This window comes from Poecilia formosa, unplaced genomic scaffold (assembly GCF_000485575.1).
Source record: "Poecilia formosa unplaced genomic scaffold, Poecilia_formosa-5.1.2 Scaffold53, whole genome shotgun sequence".
In the NCBI taxonomy this organism is placed as follows: domain Eukaryota; kingdom Metazoa; phylum Chordata; class Actinopteri; order Cyprinodontiformes; family Poeciliidae; genus Poecilia; species Poecilia formosa.
Genome location: NW_006799992.1, coordinates 1,091,508 through 1,101,855, shown reverse-complemented (window position 1 = coordinate 1,101,855; position 10,348 = coordinate 1,091,508). Strand labels below are relative to the sequence as shown.

Sequence of the window (10,348 nt, the reverse complement as noted above, 5' to 3'; positions counted from 1 at the left end):
CAGTGGAGCTCAAGGGCCACAATGAACCCTTATACCCACACACAGAGCAATCCACAAATGAATTATTTTATGCTTTATAAATATAAGCTACTGTAATTCGATCTCACACACTGTTAAACAGTGCCACCTAGAGGCGTCTGAGCAGAGAAATAAAAAGTCTGTCACGTGTCCCTGTTATCAGCACCTGTGCAGACTTTACACACACCCAGCTGTCCTAGCAAACAAAAGAATAACATGAACCCAGAAGGTTTACAGATGATGTTTCAGAAAAAAAAAGCATAAAATTTAATAAATACATCCACTGGGTCTTCTCACTAACCATTCCTTCATTTCCAGCCTTTTCTCTGTTTTTTTTTTTATTACATTTACATTCTTTTTGTCCACAATCAACACTGTCAAGGCTCCTGAGCATTTACACACACACACACCCACGCGCGCACACGCACACACACACACACACACACACACACACAAAAAACATATTACACACACAAAGAACACAAGACATGAGATGACAAAAGGTGCTCCCTGAAATACTAAAAATAAGCATTTACAAATGTGAGCACAATATTTTTGTTTCCTCTCTCTTTGTAAACATGGACTATTTGATAAACCTACTTACCAAGCCATTTAAATTCACATATGGATTTACAATCGGAAAGCAAAGAGACATGAAGAAGCAAAATAAATAGGTCTTGATTTCTACTGGTTACAGTTTGGGCTCGTTGCTTGATGGACAACTTAGCCTGTCTTGCCTTAACTACGTTTTAACAATAAACAAAAAAGACACAAGTCTCCTGTCAGTCTGTGTCTCTTGAGGTCAGTCATCTGTTTTAGCCACAGGCCCTCGGGCAGGTCAGCGCTGGTAGTGTGGTACGGCGATGTGCTGGCGGTGGTAGCTGCTCTGATGGGGAGGGTAGAGGAGGTCCGGGGTCTGCGGGGCCAGCCCGGTGCACAGGGGCTCGTGGCTGCTCAGCACTGAGGACAGGTAATTGGCCTCCTCTGTGAGCTGCTTCACCTCCTTCCTCAGGGCGGCATTCTCCTTCTCCAGGTTTTCGCTTTCCTGGAAACACACAGGGACAGGAATGTTAGATCTGAGCTCAAAATAGCAGAAAGTGGTTCTACGCTGCAATGCCAAGCTAGATAAATGATCAATAAATGATCAGCCAAACCAGTCGTTTTTAGGCTACTTTACATGATCTTGTGCTTAAGCAAGTCTTTTCAAATGTCTTGGCCAAAAGCAAGAAGTAAATCTCCTGTGACTCTATTAATGAGGGCACAACAAGCATTGACTGGTTACCACATCAAGTTTTTAAAAAGTTATGGTTTCAAAACCGCACTGTTCCAATATTCTGTTTCAAAGTCTTTTTAAGATGCCGTAAAAAAGTGTCAGAGTGACTGGAGTTGTGTCTGCTGGATGGAGCATGGATCGGAGTGCCCCTTCCCAACGTGTTGCTGAATATAGTTGGTGCGCTTTTTGCGCACTTGCAAAAAAAAGTCAACTTTTCATTGCGTGGAAGGTTATGCTTGCAAAAAACACAGTTCATAAATAATATAAATAACATTAGTAGGACTATAAGTAGCTATATTATTCCAATGGATGTTGGGATAATTGTTTCTTAGATTGTGTCGTACCATTCTGTTTTTGTTTGTCGGTATATGCTATCGGAGTTTTGCTCATTTTGTGCTTGACTTTTTCTGGAATGAAACAACCAAAACTTCTACTCAAAGACATACGAACCGTGCATCAATTGGTAGCCACTAGAGGGGGGCATTTCACACCAGATTTTACATGAATGCAGCTATTTTCTGTTGTCTGCTTATAGTCTGCTATGAAGAAACGTGATTATATGAGTCCAGCACATATGTAGCAGCTGGAGGTTACTTAGTGTTATTTCAGTTTGAATGTAGGTGGCCCAGGCTGACAGAAGAAAAATACATGGAGTGTCAGAATAAAACGGTTCAGATAATAAAATACTACTCTGTTAAGGAATAAGTGAGATTTTAGGATTTGCATACCCATTTATCACAATAACAGCAATGTGAGATGAACTCATAGCCCATGGTATAAGTATGTTGGTACAACATGGAAGCATAGGGACAAAATGACAATAGGTATTTTTAAAATGGAGATACGGGGATTGACTAAAGGAGCAGTGTGACCCACAGCTCACATAAACATTGCTGCTGGTACTGGTACTTTTGAATGGATTTGGCTATGGTTACATTTTCTGTCTTGATTACATTTTCTTTTCAACTTCACTCTGACGTTTTACATCAAAACTGGAAAAAAAAACACAAGTGTTACTAAATGTATATGAATGCGTTTTCTTCCTCTTATTTCTACAGTTTTAACAGTTTTCTAAAAATGTAAAGTATAAGTTTTGTTTTAAGAGGAACGGGCATAAAAGAAAAAAGAAAGTGCAGCACCTTTAAAATACTATTGAAATCTAGCACAGTGTCTTTAAAGAAATTTATTGTATCACAACATATTGCATTTTTCTTTTTTTTTAACTAAAATACAACTATGAGGGATTTCTTTGTGTGGCCTTTAGAAAAAAAATAACACCTTATGATGCAGTTCTTCTTAAAATTTAGGTCACAATTTCATTTCTCCTTTTCTGATCATCTTTCATTTCAGAGTAGGGTTTTTCAGGAATGGTGAAGTACGCCTTTGACAAAGCTGGAAAATCTCTAACTTCCCTCACAAAATTCCTGGACCATCAAAACCACAAAATGTAAATTTATATAAACAACACAACTCTTCCAAGAAAACCAATTATCACTGTTTGATACATCTTGGTTGCCGAATCTGTACATCCAACCCAAATTTCCATAATATTATACGCAAAAAAAAAAAAAGTAATCTTGCACAAACGCTTAAGTTATTATTTAAATAATTTAAGATGTTTGCTTCCTGCTACTCATTGAATCTCCCTCGACACTTGGAGGAGTCCCCCAGGGAATGCCTTCATCCCACACACAAAAAAAAAAATAAAAATAAAAATTCTGGTCAAACCAAAGGCCTTTATAACTGTTATAGGAGATACTAAAGTAATGTGCTCAGCATGAGTTTGTTGACTTATAATCATGTTAACAGGATAGTGTGTTAGCATTCTGCTAAAAACCACCACTTTGCATGAAATATTTCAGCCCAGAACAACTCATCAGTTCCTTGTGTGTGGACTATCATGCAAATAATAGCTGGCATTTTCAACTAGCATTAGACATCGAATATGTTTTAGCTTAAATATGAACAAGAATCTTCATTTCCTGACTATAAAACACATTATAACACAATTATTGTGAATGAAATGAAGCATGTATCATATACAGGATATAGACATGTAAACACCTGAGCTACATAACAAAATGACAATACAATGCAAGTCACCTAATATAATGAAACCCATCTATAACAATTTACAGGCTCTTGATGTTGTTTAAATATGTAGTTGTTGTCAAAGTTTTGTACTTTACAGGCGTTATTGTTTTCCTAAAATGGTCTGCATCATTTATGAGCAAACTGTGATATAAGATAAAATAAACTAACTCTTTTTATTAGGTCAAATTTCGAGAGTTTCTACTTTTTAATTTTGTTTTATCCTACTAATTTATTCTGTGACAACAGTTTTCATTTGGAAGTTATGTGCACAAAATGTAAATATTTTGTTAGGTATGAGAGTATTATTCATTTCATTCAAACAATGACTAAACAGGGTGTTTTTTTAAGCCAAACAAGTCAATAAAAAAAAGATGTAATCTTTACTTCTACACTGAAATTAAGGAAAGAAATTAAGTAACTTTGGAGTCTTCTTTATAGTGCTGTAAGACAGAGCATCAACTGTGTTGCAGAAGTCTGGAAAAACAAGAGAAACCACCTGCAATGTCTTGCAGCAGCATCACAGTGTGAGAAGTTACCATTCATAGGGTTTGAGAGTTTGACTTTCCAAAACAGCTTAAAAAGAGTTAATTCTACGTCACAACCAGAAAACTTTTTTTTTTTTTTCCCTTTTTTGTGTTTTTTTTTTTTCTTCTTTACCGTCTATGTGTGGGGATTGTGGAGCAAAAATCTTCCACTCAGGTACTATAAAGGTCATCTCACCATGACCAAAACCTTCAGGTCCTTACTGTCAGAGAAGCTCTGGGTAAACCCCATGTACTTGCGTCACTTAGCCAAATACAGCCCACTGCTATCAGGGCTTTACAAGAAGTGACAGCCCTTTTTTTCTCCCCTGCTGCCCACGACACACAACATTCAAACTCATTTACAGAGAAAAAAATACTACAGAAGAAACAGGAAATAAGAGACTGTGTCACAGCAAGGGAAAAATTCACCTTCCTGTTTATCTAGCGAGACGATGAAAGCAAAACCACAGAGCATGTTCTGTGGTCCCCTGGTGTTCTTTGTGAATGTGACAGGGTTTTAAACAGATTGATAAAATGCAGCATGTTTCACTGGAAGTAGTGTCATGCATTCAGATCTGTTTCACAGAATCTACTATGCCCTACGATGTGGCTTTTCTGAAGGTCAAAATCTCTCCGAATTATCAGATAAAGTTCACAGAAGTTGATGTTCTGAAAACTGAAAACAGAGTGGCGGCAGCAGAGCACGGTGTTAAGGTACAAATTGTCCTTTTTAAAAAAAAAATATGAAAAAAGGTTAAACAGAAGAAAATCAAATGTAGCTACTTTTGATGTTATGCAGACCTGAACCTGGAGATCCATGTAAGTCATCAACACTGATGACAACTATCACATAAAATTAGCTGACTGAACACACACACTCTTGCCATTGAGCTCGGCAGGGCTGCAGTCTTTGGCGCTGGATTTTTGATTGCCCACACGTGTTAATTTATTCCTTAATCTTCTGCAAACACATAGAGAAGCACCCAAGCGTGCAGCCCAACAGAAGCCATGACACATCACCACATGGTCAGGTAGCATTTTGTAAATATAGCACAAACCTATTCGCAGAGACATAAAGTTCTCTCGTAATGGGAATGCTGTACGTTAAGGTAAAGCTACCTGTTCTGGGCATTGCTTAACATATCCTGTAGTTAAATCTTTGTCGGTTAGAGCACGTTTTGAAAAATAAGATAATCTGCATCTCATGTTTCTGCTGCTGCGTGTGATGTTTGTGGCAAAGTTTTTGGCTTCCTCACCAGGTGAAGGCTGTCAGCTTTCTGAGTTTGCCTCATCCGGCTCTTCTGTGCAGCGATACGGTTCTTCTCTCTCCTCATCACTTTCTTCACGTCATCCGAGGAGCTCTGGCAAAAACACAACCACCTTTCAGTCGATGCAACGCATACGAGGACAAAACCACCCAAAACCTCCTATCTATCACTGGTGGCTGAAAATTGGAGTGTTATGTATGCCAATGGCGGTTTGGCAGGAGATTGAGTTTGCATAGAGCCCAATGTGAAGGGTAGGGTCAGGGAGTGGCTGAGTCTTCGGTTAGGTGTAACGCACACCCTGTTTCATGTCCCTAACGCTCTTGGTATCACAATAACTAATCCTTCTCTAAATGCTGATTCAGTTGTACATCAAAGAGACAACTCTCTCTTTGTTTGTCTGGTAATGTAGCCTGAAAGCCACCAGACGCTCCCATATGAACTGCCATGAACACCAAAGGCTTGCACACGTGAAGGCAGAAGGATGACAGTCACATAAATGAGTTTTCCTGACAGCGTTTAGATCATTCACAGTTTCGAGAATTGCAAAACAAAAAAAAAGAAGAAGAAGAAGAAGAAGAAGAAAAAGAAAAAAAGAAAAAACAAGAATTCCCACAGCTTGGGCAAGTGATGAATTGTGCAATTCAAAAAAGCCTACACTTGATGCGAATCATGCCTCCAGCCCATGTGTGCAAGTGAAACACCCTGACAAGCTGTGAAAAAAAAGAGCTACCAAAGACAGGAGCCTCGATGGCCACAAAGTGTGCATGAAGCACAGAGAGCGATCGAAGAGACAGATGTTTGATATATATGTGTACTCTTTCAGTAAAACTATTTGGAGATTATCTGAAAAGGTAAACAAAAAATTAAAAAAAAAATAAATAAATAAATGAGACACTTACCGGTCTGCTTCCAGGTGATGGGGACTTGTAGCTTGCGTCGTTGCTGTCAGAGCCCTGAGCCATAGCCAACCACAGCGACTGAAAACCGGTGTCTCTGTCCACTTCTGCTTTGGGTTTCTGAAAAAGTGTGTATGGGTGTGTGTGTGTGTCAGTAAAGGAAAGTCTTTGTAGAGCTCGTTTTGAGCAGAACTTGGCTTACCGCTTAATGAGCAATGAGTCTTTTTCTTCCCTCTTTTCTTTCCCTCTCTGACACTCCTCCTCTTTCACCTTCTTTCTCATTCTCTCTCTCTCTCTCTCTCTCTCTTGCTCTTTCGCTCTCTCTCTCACTCTGTCTCTCTCACTCTCTCACTCTCTCTCTGTCTCACACACATACACACACTCACACACACACACATGCACATATACACACACTGTGAGAGTTGTATACCTAATTATCTATATCTGATGTGGCTTCTGGTAAGAATCTGGGTAAGTTGCATTAGACTGGAAGTCACATGTCTGATGGAAAGTTTGAACTCAAACTAATTGTGTAAATTCCTGAGAAATAACTTATCACATTCATTTCAACTCAACACCTTCAGGATATGAGGAACTTTGTGTAAGATTACAAAAACAACAACAACTTAAAAACAGTCAGCTTTCTACAGGAGACAAATGTTTTTCTTTTGTTTGTTTTGCTGTTTTTTTTTTTGTTGTTGTTTTGTTTTGTTTTGTTTCTTTTGTGCAGCCTTACTTTAATGTCTGTAGGTAAGTATCAAACAGACATCAGGGGTATATCTTCTTCCCCTTTTTTTGGGGCAGTCGCATATGATGCTGCGTTTCGACTCAGTCCTCCAGGGACGCCACATCCCAAACCTCTGGCATGGGTGACTGGGCCTCGAATATCGACACGTCTAATGGTGATTTCCACATTCTGTGCCACGCCGTCTCGCTTTGCGACACACCAGCTGCAAATAAGTGAGGGCGCCATCGAGGCCTCGCGGCATTGAGAAATGCTAAAGGGGCTCCCCAAAAACCCACTCACAGTTCCTTGTAGCCTTTTCACTGTAAATGATGCTGCAAGTGTGGGGATTGTCTGAGAAAAAATGTAAATTTGGTGGAGGTTTACGGCCTCTGTGGGGGCAAAATATACTGGAAATGTATCAAATTTTGCCCTTGAATCCAAGCATTCTTTCATGTGGCGTTATTCTGAAAAATGATCGCCCCCCCCCTCCCCCTTACAAATTTATTTTGGTTCTCCTTTTTTGTCATAGCTAAATACTTACGATTATCAAACTAATTTTGATATTAGATAAAGACAACTTGAGTCCATAAGGAAAAAATTTTATTAAAAGCTATATCGTGAGTCTGCAAAATAATTGCCCCCCAGAACCTAATGGCAGGTTTTGCAGCCCCTGCCAGCACATTAAAGCATTTTTGATAACTGGCAATGAGTCATCACTGTGAAAAAGCTTTGGCCCACTCTTCTTTGCAGAATCGTCACAATTCAGCCACATTGGAGGTGTTTTGAGCATCGAGGTCACTCCACGGCATCTCAATCAGATTCAAATTTAGTCTTTGACTAGGCCACTCTAAAAGTTTTACTTTGGTTTATGGGAACTTAGCAGAGGTGGATTTGGTATGCCTGTAATCATTGTGCCCGTTGCAAAACTCAAGTGTATTTGAGCTTAAGGTTATGAATGGATATTCTCTGACAGGAATTTCCCGGTGTCGTTTATCGTTCAAGGTTTGTCGCTCTGTCAACTACAGTTGTCCCAGACCATCACTCTACCACCATCATGTCTGACTGAAGGCATTGTCTTTTTCCTTTTCACAACAGATGTAACAGGATGCACATGCTCCAAAAATCTCCACTGTCAGACCACCAGACGTTTTACCAAATGTCTAAGGGCTCATGAGTATGTTCTTTTGGGAAATATGAGATACATTTTTTGATGGGGTCAGCAGCCATTTATGCCTTAGAGCTCTCCCATGGAGGCATTTTTTCCCCTTATTGTTCCTTTCTCATCATTCAAACATGAACACTGACCTTACATGAGGCAAAGGAAGCCTGATGAGTTTTAAAGCATTCTAGGAGCAATTTTCGTAAGCCAGCTACTTTTGTGAATATTTTTTCTCAATGTGGTTTGTTTGAGGCTATAAGCTTATTAATTGGTTTTAGAACAGTTTTCAGTATAATACCTGTTAACGTCTTGTTTCTGATCCTTTCTTGGATTCATTTATCTTACTTTATTTTGTCAGAGGGGTTCCTTTGTTAATTTTTTTGATCAGGAAATACATTTTTCCTGAAATCATTATTTGAAATCTGCATGTTTATGTTCACTCAGGTAACTGTAGATGTTTTTTGTTTGTTTTTTTTGATGATCTAAAACATTTAAGTAGTACAGAAAAGAGGAACACAAAACATAATATATCTGTTCTTTTTTTACTGCACTGTGAAACCTAGAGTTAGACTAATTAAAAGCCGCAGTTGCCCTTTTACTTGTGATAGGCCCTTTCTTGTTTGGCCCCCGTCACGAGAAAGCATTTGGCGGTGCAAGAACAAGATTTTCTTGTGAGAAAAAAAAAAAGAATCAGGACTAAAACAGCTTTGCTTGGCAGAACAGTCCTCCCACACAAAAACATGTTCCACCATCGCAGGAATTTTGAAGAGCTTGGGCAAGGGCAGACATTTCTAATACTTGGCATTTAAGGCTGTCCAACAGAGTTGAGAGTGTAAGAAAAGAAAAGAAAGGAGAAAATCTGATTTGTCCAGTTTTGTGGTAACCAGGAGAGAAGCACAACACAGTTCAATACTAACCCAAAACGTGTTTGCTTCTAGAATATTCTGAGAAACCTAGTTACTGAAGAACGTTGCGTGCACACACTCTTGTAATGTGATGTGTGTGTAATCATCCGCATTCTTCTAATACACAAACCTCAGCGATAAACTGCTCTCTCAAGTAGATCTTTCTGGAAAACACTTGCTAAGGAAGCATTTTAAGCACCCTGATAAGTGTTCATTGTTTCTTGGAAGTAGCTGAGGGGAGGTTTCTTTTAAGCTTCTGATTTGGGAAAATGATCATTCAAACACTTCTGAGCTTAAAAATATCAACACTGCTGTTGTCATGTATGAAGTATTTACTCATACACGAATGACATTTATGACTCGTGTCCAACGTGTGAAGCCCAGACAGTGACAGTGTCTACTGCCACTGTTTTCGCTTTCACAAGCCCGGTGTGCAGTAAAAGAGTAATGTCAAGGTGGAACGTTGGATAATTAAAGTGCTTTGAAAACTACTTTTACATCATGACACATTTTGATCATGTTGTAAAAACAGGGTTTTGCGAATTTTAATGAGATGCTATGTGAAAAGTCAATATGAGGAGTCATATTGTATCATCTTAAAATGGAAAGGGTATGGCACAGCTAAACCTACTGTGCCATGCCGAGACCAGGAGAGGATTCATCAGCGAAGCAGCCAACAGGCTATAATAGCTTTGAAGAAACCGAACACAACCAAACCACACAGTTGTCCTGTTGGCCGAACTGCTAACAGGACAACTATTAGTCACGCACTGCACAAATCTGACCTTTATGGAAGAGGTGGTAGCACCATGCTGAGAAAATATATTAATTCTGCAGGGATACAGAGAAACTGAATTAATTGATAAATGATATTATTCTGATTTAATTGATATGAATATATATTAATGTCTCAGTATGACCCCGTCAGGTCAAATAAAGAAAAAAACATTACATAAATATTAATGCCACAATACAAATTATAAAATCGTCTTTATAAAGACGAATGAAAGGTTATTTGAAACTGAACAGAGCGTCAAAGTTTCTAAAGTTTGATGTAGTGTGTGGTATACTCCAGAAGGAGGCGGTGTTGGACAAGATTCCCAGCTGCTTTATGAAGGATTTCGATGAAACAAGAAGCAAGAATGGATGTTAAAGCAGCTTTAAGATGCACAAATATAAATAAGGATTTGATAGTAGTTTATTAATGAGTGTAAAAAGACTGGGTCTCACCTTGTTGCTCAGGCTGAACTGCAGCATCTATTCACAGGGGCGATCCCACTACTGAGCAGTACGGGGGATTTGACCTGCTCCGTTCCCGACCTGGGCCGGTTCACCCCTCCTTAGAAGACCTGGTGGTCCAAGGCTCCCCCAGGAACACCATATCTATACTGAACTTAGTGTGGACCCCTGCTCAACATAGCCCACTGCAGCTCAGAGCTCCTGAGCTCAAGAAATCCTCCAGCCTCAGCCTCCAGGTAGCTTGG

At 39.3% G+C, this 10,348-nt stretch overlaps 1 protein-coding gene across 1 annotated transcript; it reads right to left on the bottom strand.

The window, feature by feature from the left end:
- Positions 1 to 359: 359 nt before the first annotated feature.
- Positions 360 to 6,314, bottom strand: batf (basic leucine zipper transcription factor, ATF-like). Its single transcript, XM_007552894.2, has 3 exons — positions 6,077 to 6,314; positions 5,166 to 5,270; positions 360 to 1,063 (listed from the first exon to the last, which is right to left on the bottom strand). Exons 1-3 carry the CDS (start codon positions 6,137 to 6,139, stop codon positions 857 to 859), a joined length of 375 nt encoding a protein of 124 aa, XP_007552956.1. The 5' UTR covers positions 6,140 to 6,314; the 3' UTR covers positions 360 to 856.
- Positions 6,315 to 10,348: the final 4,034 nt, after the last annotated feature.

What these genes read in the sequence shown, in the direction of transcription:
- batf (XM_007552894.2), bottom strand. Translation starts at nt 6,139, where the DNA reads ATGGCTCAGGGCTCTGACAGCAACGACGCAAGCTACAAGTCCCCATCA. An exon ending in CATCACCTGGAAGCAGACCG is followed by an intron (nt 5,271 to 6,076) that starts GTAAGTGTCTCA and finishes TGTTTTTGCCAG; the next exon opens with AGCTCCTCGGATGACGTGAA. An exon ending in AAGCTGACAGCCTTCACCTG is followed by an intron (nt 1,064 to 5,165) that starts GTGAGGAAGCCA and finishes GTGTGTTTCCAG; the next exon opens with GAAAGCGAAAACCTGGAGAA.